Source organism: Chrysemys picta, chromosome 1 (assembly GCF_011386835.1).
Source record: "Chrysemys picta bellii isolate R12L10 chromosome 1, ASM1138683v2, whole genome shotgun sequence".
In the NCBI taxonomy this organism is placed as follows: Eukaryota; Metazoa; Chordata; order Testudines; family Emydidae; genus Chrysemys; species Chrysemys picta.
Genome location: NC_088791.1, coordinates 260735208 through 260755116, shown reverse-complemented (window position 1 = coordinate 260755116; position 19909 = coordinate 260735208). Strand labels below are relative to the sequence as shown.

The 19909-nt window shown below is 39.4% G+C and overlaps 1 protein-coding gene across 2 annotated transcripts in view; it reads left to right on the top strand.

Annotated features, from left to right (window-relative positions):
- Positions 1-19909, top strand: part of GPC6 (glypican 6) — a 1150448-nt gene that overhangs the window by 362559 nt on the left and 767980 nt on the right. For both annotated transcript variants that reach the window (XM_005305012.5, XM_005305011.5), the window contains exon 2: positions 19641-19799. In XM_005305012.5, coding sequence (XP_005305069.1) covers positions 19641-19799 — 159 coding nt within the window. The remainder of the gene's footprint in view (positions 1-19640; positions 19800-19909) is intronic.

The window sequence follows — 19909 nt, the reverse complement described above, 5'->3', positions numbered from 1 at the left end:
GTATAATGACTAAATCTCCAGTTTGAGAGTTACAGGCAGCAGCGTTGATGCCTGCAAGTCTTAAAGGGAGCACATAAGGTTTTCATAAAGGAATGGAATGGAGGGAACTAACTTACTGATGATGATGATGGTGATTGTGTTGAGTGGAATGGGTAAATCAGGAGGAGGCTTGCTAGCCATGTATGTGAAACAATTCCTTTAGGCTAGGATTTTCAAAGGAGCCTAAGGAATTTGTGCCTTTGAAAATCCCAGTGTCGCACATTATTGTGCCCTGATTGGTGGTATGTTTATCTGTGCCAAGTCTGACCTTATACCAATATTATGCATGTGGTCACTGAATGTAGACTTTTTTATGTAAGTCTGTACTAGAGAGGTTAAATCAAGGTTATGCAACTTCTGATAATGATTCCTATTTGATCACATACCAAATAAAAACTTCAGCTAATAACTGATAGTGTAAATTCATTTTAGGTCATGTTTGGCTAAACCTAATGCAACCTAAGTTTGTGGTTGTCACATCAGGTTTGCATCTAGGAGCTCTACACATCAGAGCCCTTTTAGAGGTGAACAAATGAAGGGGAAGGGGAAGGAAAATCAAGACATTCTCAAATCTAAATCTCTATATTCACTTAAGCCTTGGTTCTGGAACCATTTGTGCATGTAATTAACTTTATGTATGTAAGCTGGCCTATTGAGTCTAATGGGATTACTCACCTGCATAAGTGGTTTCAGGATTGAGTTGTTTTTGACCTTTGTGGATAGCTTTTGCAAATTTAAGAGGTACCCTTAAGTTTGGGAAAGATAATAGAGAAGTTTATCTGGCAGCAAGGAACTGATTGGATTGCATAGCTATTAATTTCCTGATTTTCTGTCCCTATTTTTTTATGCTAGCTGAACTCCACTGAAATGCACACTTTTATGTATATATTTATAAATACATTGTAATGGACTTAGGTAGGACAGGACTAATTTAATACTGCCAAAAAATGCCTTTACAAGACATGCATGAAAGTAGGAGTAGGTCTACTTCCAAAGCACTGTTAAAACAGTGGAAATAGTCATCTGGTTCTCATTTTAGGATATCACTCCCTTAAGTGTCAGCTAAAATGTGCACGGATTATTTAATTACTTAATGGAGAGTGAATTTGCAATGGAGGTGAAGGTTTGATAGCATCTTGCAACAAGTGGTCATGCAGAATGGGCATAGAAAACAACCAGGTTTTTCAGGAGTGTTGAATGGAATCATTCAGCGAATTTGGGCCTATAATGTGAACTTCATTGAATCAGTTCAACTGCAGAAAGAATCATCCTGAAATGCAGATACATTGGCCTGGATCCTCAACGGTACTTTGGTGCATAAGTCCCAGTTTTACATGCTACTGCAATCCACAAAACCCCTACTTGGCTGCTGCCTTACCCTTTAGGCTCCTAAACTCACTGAGTGACAAACTTTTTGCAGTAAAAGTTTTAGGCAACTAAGCGTACATGCTCAAAGGCAGAAATTGCTGTTTCACTCTGGATGCCCTGATGCCTATTTCCTGCCGAAATCCCAGAGTAACAGGTGGAAATTTGCTATCTTGCCTTCAGGGTTCAGTATGGTAGGCATGCTCAGAGACTGCCTAACTCAACACAAAACACTTGGGGAGTTAGGAAGAGGAGGTGCTTTCCCTAGCAATTCCCTAGCAAACTATGGGTCAGTTCTGGTATGAGTCTTTTTCCATCTCTCCCACTGAAGCTTTCCACTTTTAATTAAATATTGATTGGGCCAGAAAGCATAAGGATCACTCTATAGACCAGTGAGAGGGACAGGGCTTTGGACACACCTTTCTCCTTGGCATTTCCCATTGGCTAGTTCAGGCAGCTCCCTATCTTGTGTGCTGGCTTTTGTGGATCCCATTCTTAGGCATCTATTTCTCCCCATTCATTATATAGGTAGCCTAGGTGCATATCTCAATTTTATGTAATCACAGTGTTACATTGATTTTTCTAGGCACCTAAAAGTTAGGCATTGTGATGTCCCTTTGTGGACTTGAGCCATTTTTCCCAGTGTCTTGATTCCTAGGAATAACTTTAAACACTTTCATGTAGAGTAGGCATGCTCTCTGATTTTAAACTTAATTACACTGGTCTACAATTTTTGAGAAGTCGTCTGCTTCAGAGATAAAATGTGCTATTTATTATGTATTTTGATGTGCTGAATTCAAATATGACAATTAAAACAACTGATTGGCTACTGTTTCTAAGATATTTAAGTTTTTACATTTTATGTCTATGTATATTGTGTAGATAGTAGAGTTTTAATCCTAAATTGTAAACCTAGGTCTTTTCATGTGTTTATGGTTGCTTTACATGATAATATTTCACCTGTCCTGTTCATTTAACACTTTAAAAATCAGCAAAAGGGTTATATAAATAAAATGTATTATGAAACAAAAGGCTAAAAACTATTCTGTACATAGTTTAGTCCTATTCAGTGTCTACTTGGCGCTTCTTGGCTTGTCTCTTGTATTCATTAAATGGAGCATCTCTTGTCACTGTCCAGCAATAGTCTGCAAACATTGATGGGCTCCATTTGCCCTGATAGCGTTTCTCCATTGTTGCAATGTCCTGGTGAAATCGCTTGCCATGCTCGTCGCTCACTGCTCTGCAGTTCGGTGGAAAAAAATCTAGATGAGAGTGCAAAAAATGTATCTTTAGTGACATGTTGCAACCAAGGCTTTTGTATGCCTTGAGGAGGTTTTCCACCCACAACCTGTAGTTGTCTGCCTCGTTGTTTCAGAGAAAATGTATTGCCACTAACTGGAAGGCTTTCCATGCCGTCTTTTCCTTGCCACACAGTGCACGGTCAAATGCATCATCTCGAAGAAGTTCATGAATCTGAGACCAACAAAGACACCTTCCTTTATCTTAACTTCATTTAACCTTGGAAATTTTCCACGGAGGTTTTGTCAATGGCCTTGACAAAGTTCTTCATCAGACCCAGCTTGATGTGTAAGGGTGATAACAAAATCTTCCTTGATTCAACAAGTGGTGGCTGCTGAACACTTTTCCTCCCAGGCTCCAATGAGTGGCCAATCTTTCTTGATAGTCTCTTGCACGATTATCCCATTCACAGAGAAAACAGCAGTACTTTGTGTATCCAGTCTGCAGACCAAGCAAGAGAGCAACAACCTTCAAATTGCCACAAAGCTGCCACTGATGATGGTCATAGTTTATGCACCTCAAAAGTGGTTTCATGTTGTCATAGGTTTCCTTCATATGGACTGCATGACCAACTGGAATTGATGGCAAAACATTGCCATTATGCAGTAAAACAGCTTTAAGACTCGTCTTCGATGAATCAATGAACAGTCTCCACTCATCTGGATCGTGAACGATGTTGAGGGCTGCCATCACACCATCGATGTTGTTGCAGGCTACAAGATCACCTTCCATGAAGAAGAATGGGACAAGATCCTTTTGACGGTCACGGAACATGGAAACCCTAACATCACCTGCCAGGAGATTCCACTGCTGTAGTCTGGAGCCCAACAGCTCTGCCTTACTCTTGGGTAGTTCCAAATCCCTGACAAGGTCATTCAGTTCACCTTGTGTTATGAGGTGTGGTTCAGAGGAGAATGGGAGAAAATGTGGGTCCTGTGACATTGATGGTTCAGGACCAGAAGTTTCATCCTCTTCCTCTTCCTCGTCTGACTCAAGTGAGAATGATTCTGGTGCATCAGGAACCAGCAGTCCTTCTCCATGGGGTACTGGGCGTATAGCTGATGGAATGTTTGGATAATGCACAGTCCACTTTTTCTTCTTTGACACACCTTTCCCAACTGGAGGCACCATGCAGAAGGAACAATTGCTGGTATGATCTGTTGGCTCTCTCCAAATCATTGGCACTGCAAAAGGCATAGATTTCCTTTTCCTGTTCAACCACTGGCGAAGATTTGTTGCACAAGTGTTGCAGCATATGCGTGGGGCCCACCTCTTGTCCTGATCTCCAATTTTGCAGCCAAAATAAAGGTGATAGGTTTTCTTAACCATAGTGGTTATACTGCGCTTTTGGGATGCAAAAGTCACTTCACCACAAACATAGCAGAAGTTGTCTGCACTGTTCACACAAGTACGAGGCATCTCTGCTCACTTTGGCTAAACAGAAATGTGTCCCTTTGCAAAATCAAACACTGACAAATAAGAGAGCACGACACTGTATGATTTCTAGAGCTGATATAGGGCAATTTGTTCAGCAGAGTGATGTAAGCTTCGTTATGATTGCATCATCCATGACTTCTAGGAATAACATGATGCAATTCATATCATGTATGACGCAATACCAGCTTCAGATTGCATCCTTCGTTGTTTTGCCTAAAAAGCAAGTACTGTCCAAACCCAGTCATAGATTTATTCATAGATCCAGTCAAAGATGTATTTTAGTCATTTCTGGTTTAAATTGAGATCCTTTCCCTTTATAACTCACTTATCCTCCGCCATTCCCAAGTCAAGGGTCGTATATACTGACCCAATAGCATAACTTGAAAACTAGAGCCAATCAATAATTTTAAGCATCATTTTCGTTCTCAGTGACCCAGAATTAGTAAAGTTTGACTACATTTATTTCAGAAACATTTTGGCTGTAGAGCAGTGTTATTAGTGCAATTAGCATCGCCTGTACATTAATAGTCCTCATTGAAACCTATAAATCTCTTTCATACATACAAATGCCATGAGCAGATGATATATATATTTAGCTGCAACATGAATCCCTAATTTTTAATTTAGAAAAGTGTTAACTCAATGAAGAGATTTACACACAGGTGTGTGTGTTTCTCTACTTTTTTTATAAACTGATCCGACCTTGTTTTCCAGTACACTGAGTCCTAGCTTTTACAGATGATAATTTGCTGCTTTCGGTCATAAATACAACTATAATGGGCCAGATCCTTCTGGCTTTACTCCTGGAAGCAGTCCCAGCCAACCCTGGGATTTTTACCAGGCTGATTAATTCGCCAGTTCCATATAGGGAAAACATATTTATCATGCTGTATATTTGATCAGGTATATAATTGTGCACATTTTCCTTTTATCCCTAAGAAATGGGTTGAGTATGGCTGTCCAACTGCAGAAGCAGCCCACGGAAGCCAGTGGGACTTAGGCTCCTAAATTACTGTTAGGAGCTTTTGAAAACAGGACTGAGGCTCTTAAGTCACTGGTGCATTTTGGAAAATTTTACTAGGGAGCTAACTTTTTTTTTTAAGATTTTGACATTTCTAAGTTAAGAGGGAGAGAAGCTGAGAAAATGGAAAGTCTTCTAGCAATTCTCGATGAGCCTTCATTGCTTGCAACCCCTTTTTAATCACCCAAGATATACCAGGAAAGTAAAATAAAATCAGTCTGGCATTTGTATTGATATTAGCTGATGGGGCAGGTGGAAAGGAAAAGGATAACTTGAGTTCACTGGGAGATTAAAAAAATCAAACTTGGTAACAGAGAAAACCAGTGCCATTGACATGAAAACTCAACGTAGTAAATCATCAGAACAATGGGAATTTTGGGAATCTGCTTGGCAAGACAAAATGCTTTTATTTTTCTTCCCATTTAGCAAGCCTCTGAAGCCAGTGAAGCACTGTAAGGTACATTACTACTACAGATGGGCCAAAGATGGAACCACTGACACAACTCACCCAGGCAAAAATTTTGGAGTTTTAGATCTGAATCCTGTTTGTTCAAGAACCATGTCTAGTTTTACCTATCTCTGCTGCCTAGATTCATCACTATTTTCACAACAGCCATAGTCATGAGCCCTTTTAATCCCTGCAGTCATTTGTGTAAATGATCACCTGTTTAACTACCTCTAAAATTATTAGTACATTTTCCCAAGCATTAAAAAGGATGCAACTTCCCATGAAAAATCTCTGAAAAAGATTTGGTGGATGATCAGCTGAACATGAGATCCCAGTGATGCTGTGGTAAAAAGGGTTAATGCCATCCTTGTATGAGTAAACAGGGGAACTTTGAATAGGAGTACCTCTGTATTTGGCATGAATGTGACAGCTGTTGTAATGTTGTGTCCTGTTCTAGTGTCCACAGTTCAAGAAGGATGTTGATAAATTGGAGAGGGTCCGGAGAACAGCCACAAGAATGATGAAAGAATTAGAAAACATGCTTTTATAGTGAGAGACTCATGGGCATCAATCAATTTAGCTTAACAAAGAGAGGTTCAGGTTTGATTTGATTATGAGCTATACCTACTTGGGGAAAAAATATGTAATGAGCCCCTCAATCTGGTAGAGAAAGATATTACATGATCCAATGGCTGAAAGTTGAAGCTAGACAAATTCAGACTGGAAATAAGAACACATTTTTAATAGTGAGAGAAATTAACCATTGAAATAATTTCCCAAGGGCCCTGATGGATTCTTTATTGCTGGCAACTTTTAAATCAAGACTGGATGTTTTTCTAAAAGATCTGCTCTAGGAAATATTTTGGGGAAGTTCTATGGCCTATGTTTACAGGAGGTCAGACTAGATGATCACAATGGTCCCTTCTGGCCTTGGAATCTATAAATCTGTGTAGCCCTCACTGTATGGCTGCGTATAGGGCAAGATGGCTGTGATGTAGAGAATCACCACAATTCCCCTCCCCCCTTATAGACCAAGCTCAAGTGGTGAATAAATGTAGTGGAGCTTTGCTATAACAACCACCCTTCCCTTCCCTTACTCTCTCACCTGTTTAAACCCAACAAAGAGTTCCCCAGTGCAAGGAGAATACTCCACTGTCCAGTTATGATAGGAATCTATTCAGTTTGCGTTAACTGAGCTTCACAAAGTGGATGGAACAGCCTGAAAAATCCAGCCCCAGATGTTTCGTTGATAGCACAATTACAGAAGCACTTGTAGCAAATACAATACTAAACAATCCAGTAAAGTGCATAAGCACATGAGTAGTCTGACTTCAATGGGACTGCTCGCATGCTTAACCTCAAGTACACTTTTTAAGTGATTTGTTGAATTGGGATCTTAAGGAGTAATGGCAAGATCTGTTTCATAGAACATCTCCTATTACCTTGGCAATAGTAGATAGTGGTACCTATGTCAATTGCTGTACTCCACATTAATCTGCTATCCTACTATAGCTGACTTTTTGCCAATTTACTCTGAAAAATGATGGTATGTTCATAATTGTCCTCACCTCAGTTTCTCACTTGAAATTATCTGTGTGCATTTCACACTTAATAGGCAATCTCATGCAATTTCTTCAGGGAATAATGTGGCAGTCTGAACTTCTGCATCATGCTGCTTTTTGGAGTTTAGGGAAACCTTTGGGACCTTTTGGAGTTAACAAGTGGTTGCTATAGAAGCTCTTAAATTTTTTTTTCACTCCCAAGTCCTTGCTAGTGTACCTTTGACTGAATGTTTTATCTCATGATTATTAGTACTACTGCACCTGCATAGATTTATATTGCATTTAACAGGTAAACAAGGAAGGCAGGAAAAGAAAAGGTCTCTTAGAATCTTCTCAACCCGGTCACTAAACCTTCTTATTCTGTTCTAATAGTACCCAAGAATCCCAACCAGAATATGGGCCCTATATTGCCCACCCAAGAGGGCATGTTTTTTTCTGCCTTGAAGAGATTATCTAAATCTGACATGTGGTTTAAAGAACCCTGAAAGCATTTTTTTTGTTTCGGGTTTTCTATGTAAATTTGTGCAACTGTCATCATAATGAAGCATTGTAATGTGGGAATTATAACATTTAAAGCAGAATAAATACCACTGAGAGATAGAGGCAACCAACCAGGATGGCAGCTGTGACACTTCATTTGTTTGAACTTCTGTTGTCTTCCCTTCCTGCTTGATGACTCTGTTCACTATTTAAATGCAAATTAAGGCAAGCACAGGTTCCTTTCTTTGGGACAGACCTGTTTGCCATCTTCTGTTTGGTCTGTGGGGTTTGGAACATGTGTTAATAACATCATACAGAGGAATTTTATAACTTCACCTATAATATTACAGATTATATTACACAGATTTACCAGGACAATATTGACCAGCAAATTGAGTTCTCAAATGATATCTTACAAGGCATACTTTGTACAATGATTATTACGGTAGTGTCTAGAGGGTGATTAGAGGGGTATATTCCATCACAGCAGCATAGAAGCTCAGCTGCTCACACAATGACCTTTTAAATACAATATTTTGGCAACCTCAAACAGTTTTTTGCTAGAACATAAGAACAGCCAGACTGGATCAGACAAGGGTCCATCTAGTCCAGTATCCTGTCTTCTGACAGTGGTCCATGCCAGGTGCTTCAGAGGGAATGAACAGAACAGGCAATCATTGAATGATCCATCCCCTGTCATCCACTCCCAACTTCTTGCAATCAGAGGCTAGACACACTCAGAGCATGGGATTGCATCCCTGACCATCTTGGCTAATAGCCATTGATGGACCTATCCTCCATGAACTTATCTAGTTCTTTTTTGAGCCCTGTTATAGATTTGACCTCCAACATCCACTGATAACGAGTTCCACAGGTTGACTGTGGATTGTATGAAGAAGTACTTCCTTTTGTTTGTTTCCATACCCCTAATCATTTTTTTTGCCCTTCTCTGTACCTTTTCCAATTCTAATACATCTTTTTGAAAGGGGCTGACCAGGATTGCATGCAGTATTCAAGGTGTGGACATACCATGGATTTATAGGACCAAATTGTACCTCACCAACTCTGTAGATAAAACTTTGGGAGGTGGGAAAATAGCCAGATTTGATAAAGTGTTTTTTCTATACATAATGAAAGTCACTGGTCCCATTCCTTGAAAAATCATGGTCTTCAGAGAGTCTGGTAGACTGCTTGGCCCAATATCTGGTGCTCTTCTTTCAGCAGGAGTAGACCTTAATATTTTTGAGTGAATTAAACACCTTATCAGAACTGATTTCAAAAAGACTTTTTGGAGTTGAAGCTACGGAGCTTGGGAGACAGTGTCTGCTGTGCAATTGCAGCTAAACAGCCAGTCTTAATCTATGGTGAAAGCATGCAAATGTGTCACCCTTAAAGAATGAAAGTAAAGAAATTGGAGGATAAATTAAGACCTAGGGAGAAGGGGTTATTGATAGAGTACAGAAGATCCCATAGAAGTCAGAGAGAGAGAGAGAGAGAGCACACTCACATTCTTAGCTTATAACAAGGGTCGGCAACCTATGGCACGCAAGCTGATTTACCGTGGCACGCTGCTGCCGGTCTGGGGTTCCATCTGCTGGCCCCTGTACATGTAAAATATATTAGTGGCACGTGGAACCTTAAATTATAGTGAATAAATGAAGACTTGGCACACCACTTCTGAAAGGTTGCTGAGCCTGGGGGGAGGGATAGCTCAGTGGTTTGAGCATTGGCCTGCTAAACCCAGGGTTGCAAGTTCAATCCTTGAGGGGGTCACTTAGGGATCTGCAGCAAAATCAGTACTTGGTCCTGCTAGTAAAGGCAGGGGCTGGACTCAATGACCTTTTTCAAGGTCCCTTCCAGTTCTAGGAGATAGGATATCTCCATTAATTTTAAATTTATAACAATGTTTTTGAACATCCAGAAATTTCCATTCAGATTGTTAAAAGACCTGGAGCCCCTTTATTTTTCCACTGGAAAAGGCCCACCACAGTAATGCAGTTCTACTAGCCTGCACAGCTATAGTATGCTGATAAAGAAAAGTTTAAGAAGGAAGCTGGAAGCATTCATCATTCATTTCCAGAAACTTCTCTTACATTGGATGAAAAGAGAAAAATGTAAGCGGATAACTACAGAGAAGTCTTGACATACACCTGGGGATTTCCTTTCACGTTGATCTTTAATCATAAAGGTCAAACATTTATCATTAAAACACTTGAAGGGCAAGGAACTCTGTTACATTTGGTTATTGATTTTTGTTGTTGTTGTTGTTGTTGTTGAAGGCCTTGAACCTTGCCAAGTATAATAGGCTTCAGGGGCCTCCACAAAAGGAGGGTAATAAAGAGAGTTGACAACTTGTTCAGCCCCACTGTGGCAGAACCGGATACAAAAGACAGCACAGACTAACAGTGGAACCAGATCCTCAGGAATTGGAGGAAATAGTGGAAACCTGAAATGTCATTGGACTGAGCTAAGCTATCTGTCTTTTTATGATGAGGCTTTCATTTTTCTCTTTGATGCTCTTGTTTCAGTGCAGTAGAAGCTGCTGATATTAACGAGGTATCGTTACTGTTCATGATATGAAGTGAACATTCATGTGCTGTGGTAAACAATATTTAAACAGAACTTTCAAATTTCCATTAACTCTTTCATGCCTTGTAATTTTCACCATGATCATGCAATAATACCTATGTACTATATCAGGGATCGTCAACCTTTGGCAAGCAGACCGCCAGGGTAAGCTCCTTGGTGGGCCGGGCTGGTTTGTTTACCTGCCGCATCTGCAGGTTCGGCCGATCGCAGCTCCCACTGGACGTGGTTCGCCGCTCCAGGCCAATGGGGGCTGTGAGAAGCCACAGCCAGCACATCCCATGGCCCGTGCCGCTTCCCGCAGCCCCCGTTGGCCTGGAGCGGCGAACTGTGGCCAGTGGGAGCCGCGATCGGCCGAACCTGCGGACGCGGCAGGTAAACAAACCGGCCCAGCCCGCCAGGGTGCTTACTCTGGCGTGCCGCGTGCCAAAGATTGCCGAACTCTGTACTAGATTCAACAGTCCATTAAAGCTACATTGTACAATGTAAGTGGTGCAAAGTGAGTCAGGATAGCCGATGGAGAATTTCTCTTGGGTAGAGGAACTCTCCATGGACATATAGCTGGAAGAAGTGGCTCTGCTGCCTCCTGTGTTAGCTGCCCTCCTCATTATTGTAAGAGGAGGAAGTGGTTTTTTTTCTTTCAGGGGTGAGGTCTAAGCAGGGTATGGTGTGGGCAGCAAGGGGCATCCAGAAGCAGAACTCCGCTATGCCTTATCCTTAACTGGCACAAGGCCCATTATGTGGAAGTCAGAATAGATGCAATTCTTCTCCCCCTATACTCAAGTAGATCTGAGTTGCACGACTGAGTTGTCGAGCTAAGACAATTGATGTTGCACGAGGAGTTGTCATTATCTATGGGTTAGGGGGTTGAATAACCTGAAGGTGTGGAATGGTAGAAAGACTTTATAAGCATGAGTTTGGGATGGCTGTATTACTCCACCTATAGTGAAGCCATATGAAAAATTGAAGAGCCAAGTGACTAAAAACTCTTATGTAATTTTTTTTGGTAACATATGTGGCATATACACAATACACGATGGGCTGCAAAGGTTTTTTCAGCCTGAGTCTGGGATGATCTGCATAACCCACTTGTATGCTATGTGATTCATGCAAACCCATGCTGATCAAACCTTTACAAATCCACCCTCATTTACTCTCTCTGGCTATCATAATAATAAAATTGTTTTGAGAACAGCTAAAATAAAAGAAAAAACCTAGTTGCATTATAGTTTATGGACAAAGAAAAACTGTATGCATGATTTATTCTATTCCCACTTGTGCTGACTTTGGAGTAAACAGGGTCATCCTTACATTGTTTATAAGACATTCCTGCTACTATAGCAGGGGATATAATAAAGAGCAAAATCAATTGGGGGGCATGGGGGGAGTTAGCTGTCATCCCCTGGAGGAAACATGCTTCCAAACCACAAAATTACAGCCAAGTAGCCAGCAAGATGATGAAACTGCACAATGCTGAATCACAGTTTGCCTTTCACAATGCACTGGGCAAAATGTCAGTAATACACACCCCAAGAGATAGCTAAAGATTCTTTTCACAAACTGCTATCAAAAACCAATTGTCTAACTGCATATGCCTGGAAAATAAAATGAACCTGAATGTAGGAGAGTGGAGCAGCTTCCAGTAGTTTAGCTAGGAAGACTCGAGAGACTCTATCCCTTTCTTTAGCAGCTGTGTAGTCCTAGTATGAACAGGTTTGCCTTGGCCTCAGTTTCTGTGTCGTCTTATTATTGAGGGCTTCTCAAGGACAATATGATCAGGACTTCTTGTAAGTGAATGTTCCCTGTGGGACACATAATGAAGAGACTGTTAACTAATTATAGGTCTGTTTGGAAGGCATTCATTTTTTAATTGACCTCAAGGAACAAATAGAATTTGAGGAAAAAATATTTGTGTTAAAGGCAAACAGATGAGTCACTTTCTTTTGGATGGGAGAGGGGTGATTTAACAGGATCAGGTGGACACACAAAGCTTCTTGTTTAGCTGCTAAAAATTTAAAAGGATCAAGAATTGTATGCAGGCACTGTGTATATGTCACATTGACTTTTTTTCATTCAGATATTATGTTTTATTCAACTATTGTTTGTCCTCTCTGAAACATTGTAATAGAATTCATTTAAATCATAATATGTTTCAATAGGAAAGTTCAACTCTGCAATTTGAATGCCAGGTGCAGTTTCACTGAGGCTGCTCGTGGAGCTGTTTTACCCCCACAGAGAAGATAATTGCATCAGAAGGAGCTTCAAGACTGTTGGTTAGGGAACAGTCTTTGGTCCAGCAAAATGATATTATAATTTTCGTCACTTGAATATTGCCTGAAATGATTATAAAACGCAATATTTTTTGTTTTGTTACAGTTTAGCATTTTTAAACTATTCAATAATTGTTGTTGTTAATTCGCTACTATTTTGTTGGGATCTGCAAATGCTTATGAGTCAAACACTTCATAGAATCCTAGAGTATCAAGGTTGGAAGGGACCTCAGGAGGTCATGTAGTCCAACACCCTGCTCAAAGCAGGACCAATCCCCAACTTCAAAGTGCTAAATATGTTTTATGAGCAAAAATAATTTCACACCATAGAAAATGAACAAAGTGCTTCATAACAATAAGCCCATCCACTTGATTTCACAATTAGTGTTTTAACATACACGTGAGAATATTGATTGGACAAGCCTGTGTTCAGAAAACTCTAGATTCCAACACCATTATCTCCAAAGGAATGGAGAAGTGTTATTAAATTCCAGTTTTTAAAAACCTATTTCTTTTTTTTTTTCCAGTAGGACACAAACCCCTGAGTTCTTTCCACATCTTAAAGAGAAAATATTCCTTCTGAGACTGAGTAGATGAAAAGTTTTTTTGCTAAAGAATATTTTTTTCTCCTTTTGTTCTTCATCACTTTTTAGTTTTCTGTAAACTGAAATGTCTTGAAGGAAATTTTACATTCTTGGTAGTTTCCCCAATTTTGTTTCTTGTTTCGCTATTAGATTTGAAGGACTGGCGTGATATTTTTGGTGGCCTTGGCTTTAGTCCTCCAATTGGGTCCTTGTGGACAGACCTTTGCCTTGCGTACAGCCACATTGACAAGGGTCCACCCACATTGATTTGATCTGTGGGATGAAGGACACTTTTTTTAATCTTTTCTTTCTTTTGTAGACACTGCCATTTCTCAGACAGCGACTGAGTTTGAATGCCCACAGAGCACTACCATTGTGTGTCTTAACATTCATTTACTGCTGGATTTACAAAGCGGGGTACAAATATTGACTGTATAACTCTATTAACAGCAATCATACTATTGAATGCCTGAAGGCAGAGCACTGCGAATAGTGGCATTTATTGTTGGCTTTTATTTATGGCGAGGGCAAAAACTATCAAAATTAACTACCTCATAAAGAATTATTATTCCTGCAATTGTAAAATGAACAGCATAATCCATAAGAAATCTGGCTGACTTAAAATGATTTATATGAGCATGCTTCCACGTCTAATATTGTAATCTTGGTGTTACTGATAGCTGTGGACAGGGCTTCAGAAGAACCGTAATCTGTTGGGGGAAATATAAAGGTTAATTTTGTTTTACATAATGGTTTGCAATATGTTCAGATTGTACTCCTCCTAAAGAGTTACCATACATAGATAACTTGTGGCACTTTGATAGACTGGTAGAAGCCAATTATTCAATTTATGTAATTTTTTTAAAAGCTCTAGTGAGCTTTTATAATTTTATGGCATGTTGTGGGGACACCAAACTATTGTGTATTTGAATATAAAACAACTGCCTTGTAAATCGTTTTATTACATTCAAAGTGCCATACAAGCAAGATTACCAAATTCAACTGTAAAAATTGCCAGTTTGGAGGAAGTGAAGACAGGTGTGAGATTATAGCTGTAATAAAACTGAAACTGAATACTAGTAGCTGAAATTGTAACAGGCAATTGGTTTGATTTATATAACATAAGCCACAAAAGGAGAGAGATGTAAGTCAGCAACTTTGCTTGGAAACACGGTGGTTAGATGAGTTGTAGTAGGTCACTAGGAACTGCTGAATTAATACTTGTTTGATTCCAGCATAGTGCTGAAGTAGCATAAATTACATGCAGTCGAGCTTATCTATGGAGACACCATTTTCAAAAAGGAAAAACTAGCCACTCATGCCATATAATCATTGAGAATGTAAAACATAAGGAGTTTCACAGAGCAAGAGGTGGTATATCAGTTGTGAGCACAGTAGTAGACTGTAAAATACTTAAGATGTGTAAATACCAAGATCAGTAATTTAAACCCCTTTTGTTCGAGTCCTGGGATAATGCAAATGAAATGGAAAATAAGCCTGCACCAGGAAATAAGGGAAGTACAATAAAAATAGTCTCTAGAATTACTTCCAATCTGGGCAGGCTTGATATCGCTGATGGGGAAACCTTACATAGAATCAGCAAAAACTCTTTTAAAGAATAATAAAAAAATTTTTTAGAAGAAAATGTGAAAAAGCAGAGTTGTGACATCTTCTGTTTTCCTTAAAGTGAGTGATCTGGATGTTCTGCCAAAACTTAGTACTATCAACTATGGCAAACAGAAAAGTTAAAGAAGGAAAATAAAGATAAATGATTAAATAATTATAGACAGGACTGGGACCGCCAACTATTAGTTAGGTTGGCTGACACTTCCTATTATAAGACCCTATTTTCAATTGTTTATAATTTTGAAAGACTTGCAGCATTTGGGCTGAAATTTTCCAAGCTGACTGTGAGTGTGTAGGTGGGTGGTTGGGTGTCAGTCTGACTATCTGTTTTTCTTTTTCTTTTTCTTTTTTTTTTAAATTTCAGCCAAAAAAGTCCAACCATTTCTGAGAATGAGATTAGGGGAAAATACATTGCTTTGCCTGTATTAAAAATTTGTGGGACCAGTTCTTTTAAATGTTCCAGCTCCCTCATGTTCCGTGACAGGGACTTGAAATTTGGCAGGGGGTGTCCTTTGTGTCACAGTTGTGCTTTTGACATGTCCATGAAAAGTTACCCAAATTTGGGTAAGTTATAAGCCTTTGAAAAAAATGCAGTTTGCCCAGGCTCATTAGAGGATTGCTAGAGCTTAACAGCTAAAATCTGAAAAGATTCTATCCTCACTGAGCATGCTTCAGCCCCTCACAGGTTCTAGGTGTGACCAGACTGCATATGTGACCATCCCAACACACTGATCTGCTCCAGTCCAGGACTATGTGGGCTAGAAAAATTTTCCTTGTCTGTAATGGTTTCTCCCAGCTGCTCTGGAGTGTGTCTGAGCACTGGAACTGAGAGCGGGGAGTCTGTCTCTCCTTTGCTGTTAATCACACACACACACACACACACACGGCTGGGCCCTGGACAGCATGGAGGAGGAAGCCATCTATTCAAATACAAAGGATCAAGGAAGAGGGAAAGGAGTAGATCGGGAAAGGATCTGGTGAGAGGGGAAGAAACTGACTGTGAGTTGGAGAGGGGAGCCTGGGAATGGTTGAACAAGGAGACTGAGAGCAGAGGAAGGGGAGACATGGACTGGTTGGGCAGGAAGGCTGGGACAGGTTGAGTAAGGGATTGGGAGCTCGGCTTGGCTGGGCAATGACGCTGGCAGTTCCTCATTAACTTAGCACTGTCCATCCTGTGAATTGAATGAGGCAGGGGTCCTATGGAAAAAAATAGGACATAACCAGCAGCCTTAATTCTGGCATTTCCTAACTCTCGAGTGCTTGATTTTGCCACCTTAATAATGTTCTTTTGATGTTGTTTTAGTGTGTGCAATATGTAATAATGGTGCAGCCTTTTAGCACATAATGCAGCTTGATGTTGAGTTATCCACCCAGGAGCACAATGATTTCAGGGACTAAATGCTAAATGTTTTAGTTACTTTTAATATTTTGCACGATTCTTTTCCTTAATCAGTGTTCTAGAATGAGTGTTACTATCAATAGATAGCTACCTTTGGTATCCTGGAGGAAAGCAGATTTTAGGGGTAAAAACATATGTTCAAAGGACAGTCTTAGAGGAGATGGAGCCTGCTTGAAATTAAACCAAAATGGCCATCTTCCATAGAGAGGACTCTGATAAAAGACAGCTAGTGGGATGATTCTGCTAATATTGTGAAACTTAAGAGCCACTAGATGTGTATTAAAGGCTTACAATAGACAAAGGGGAAATTTTTCAATAGTGCACAGGTGACAGAGTACTCTCTGTATTCAAAGCAGTCCTCCAAGTGACTTAGGTACTTTGAAACCTACGTCATTTATGTGCTTTTTCAATAATTTAACTTGGGTGCCTGAAGTTAGGCTCTGAGTTCCTATTAAGCATCCAGTTAAGAAGCCTATTTTCAAAATTTGTGAGCATCTAGCAACTCACACTGACTTAAGCAGGGAGCTGCTGTGTGCTCATTAATTTTGAAAATCAGGCTACTTAACTGAATGCCTAAATACGGATTCAGGAGCCTAACAGACAGACAGTCCGTTTTGAACATCTTGACCTGTCTCCTGCAATGTTTTATATATAAGATTTAAGGACCTGCTCCTGTTCATTTGAAGTCAGCAAGACTCTTCCAATGACTTCAGTGAGCTTTGAATCAGGAGAATTTGAGGTAGAAAGTATCGACTTGGGAACTTTTGCTTAACTCTGTATTCTGGCACGTACTTTCAATGTAGGAAATAAAATGAGAAAAAAATTGTTTGGAAGTAGAATATGAAGAGTACAGATAGTATTACGTTTTTAGGTCTGCACTAAGATGCAAGAAGTATGTGGAAAAAGACAGATGAGCTAGAAGTGTTACTAATGCTTGTTCTAATCTAGTGGGCATAATTGAAACCGGATGGGAAGATTCTCATAACTGGAATGTCCATATAGAAGGGTACAAATTGGGAGAGGAAGTGGATGAATGGTATTAGATATCTAGAGTTTTTATGATAACAAGGAAATCCACATTTCAACCACTAAGAAAGTGGTGGTTAAAATTATTGGGTAAGGATATAAGTAATGAAACAAATGAGAACACATAGTCTGTTAAGGGGAAAAAATAAAAATTGCAAAAAAAAAAAGAAAAAAAGAGAGAGAGAGAGAGAGACAGAAAAAGGAAAATAAACAGAATGAGTTCCTGGCAGTCAAGGAGGTGAGATGGGCTTTTATAACAAATTGGTGATCGATGCAGTAATAAAGAGAAAGTAGGCCTGCAAATAAATGGGATAGAGGAAATTAATGATGCTATAAAATAGCTGAAATACTGAACTGCTTAGGTCTTATTGTACTTTGATATTTTTAATGAAATAATGATAATATCTAGAACTGTGGCTATTCATAGTTAAGCACTGAACCCTGATTATTAGCTGTTATTCAATAGAAACGACAACATACGGGTGCACTATTTGATAAGGCCAACAAAAAACACATGTGGGAGAAAAAGAGAGGAAAGGAATACATTCCAAAGTTCATGAGAACATAGAAAAAAGAGAGACAAAAAGAAGTAGTTGTGATATAAAGGAAGCATAAACTATCCCCAAAGCTGGAAAGAGAAAAGTACGTGTTTCTCCAGAGTTTTCACCTGAAAACCAGAAGGCAATTGAGTCTTTTTGTGTGAGGATTTTCTGACATTTGGAAAGGGGATGTCTAGCAACGTTTTCTCAATGTTGCATAATCACTTCAGATGGGCAAATCTGCTTGTAATGACAGATTTTCAAAGGCATCTAATGTTCAATCTTCTTTCTATTTCTGACCTCTAATAAGCAGTGAGATCATCACTAACACCCACCACTCTTTTTTGTTTGTATAGTGCCTAGCATAATGGGGTCGTGGTCCTTGACTAGGGCCTCCTTGTTACTGCAGTACAAATAAGTAGTAAGAGTGATGATGAAATAACCCTCCTTCAAGATGTATCATGTCTACATTTTTTGTAAAGTTTTCAGATTTCTAAAAGAAATTTCCTATGTGAAAACTCAAAGAGGAACAAATTAAATCTTTGAAGGTTATTGGGAATGATTGCACTTCAGAACAAAAGGCTTTAAAAAAATGGAATAAAGTAAGGGCAGATTCACGTGCAACACAATATTTGTTCTAAGCATGTGTACTTATTTTTAATACCTCAATTGTTTTGATGGTACAATAACTAAATTATATCTCTTCTGAAAGCTACCCAGCATGGTTCTCACTCATGCTTACAAACTCACACATTTTAAGTCCTCTTTACACTCCAAAGTGGTGCAAAGCGGCTTTGGTGTAAATGAGAATCAAGTCCCCAGTATGTATTTAATCCTTGAGCTTTGTCCATCATCTTATTTGCATCATATAAAGGTTTGCAGCGGAATTTATTCAGGATATAGTATATGAAAAGCTAAATGCTTTCATTGCTTTACAAGAAGAGGCCTATCATTTTTCTTACTTCTCAGCAGGGAGGTGGACTTCCCTCCTTTCATACAGCCCAGGCTAAACATTTCTGACACCCAGAGTACAACATCAATTGGAAATTCACATTTCATGTAATAACAGACCATTTTAATTTTATGAGCTACACAATTGGCTTCCACTTGGAAATTGCACTGAAGAATGCAATATTGTCACTGCATAAAGAGAGAAATCTATTGAATTAAATAAGAGGCTTTCATTACCTTTTACATTGCATTTCCATATAACATAAGCATTAATTAAACCCTTCATCACGTTCTTGCTTCAAGTGGAGCATTTGCTGTGTCTGACAAGAAATGTCATCCAAGAAAATGTGTGGAACCCAAACCTTGCTATTAAAATACACTTGCTTGAGCAGAAGGGAGAAAGTGGAAAGAAAGCGTTGCTGTACTAAGGCAGTCAAACAGGCAGAAAGACACATCAGGGAAACATCCTTTTTCTTCCCTTTTCTCCCCAGGCCAACCCTTTGTGTCTAACAGAGTATGGCAAAGCTGCCAAAATTTGTAATTCTCATATCTGAGGTTTGGTAGAGAGAAAGCTCTGAAAGCTTTATTACTAGCCTGGTCGCCGGGTATTTCTCAGAACATTTCAAATGCAAGGAAGGAGCAAGCAACTGTCCTCGAGATTTACATAAAGGGATTCTTCAATTAAGAATCAGTTTAACCTTGAGAGAGTCTCATTTGAACTGCAAAGCTTACCAAAATGGCATTGAAAAGACAAAAGTCCCTATATGGCAAGGAATCCAAGATTAAGGCCAAATTGTAGGTCAGATGCAAAGTGTCCCCATATTAGGACTGGAGGGTCAGGAAAATGGTCTAACAGAGAGATGATTGTTTCTATATTTGATCAGTATGTTTGTTCATGCACTCTAAATAAAAAGGTGTGCATTTCATGAGCACTGTGTACATTAAGGTAATCACAACCTGTTGCTCATTTTTTATAAGTAAACAATATACTTTCTCTTACTATTGCAGGGGAACATTTGAGAATCTGTCCTCAGGAGTATACATGCTGCACCACAGAAATGGAGGACAAGTTGAGCCAACAGAGCAAACTGGAGTTTGAAAACTTGGTGGAGGAAACAAGTCACTTTGTGCGCACCACCTTTGTGTCCAGGCACAAGAAGTTTGATGGTAGGTTGGAATATAATTTGCTTACTCTTTGAAGGTTGAGAAAATGAGCCTTCAAATTGACTTCTGGAATTGTACATGAGTCCATTATTCAGAATATATTCTGATTTTGT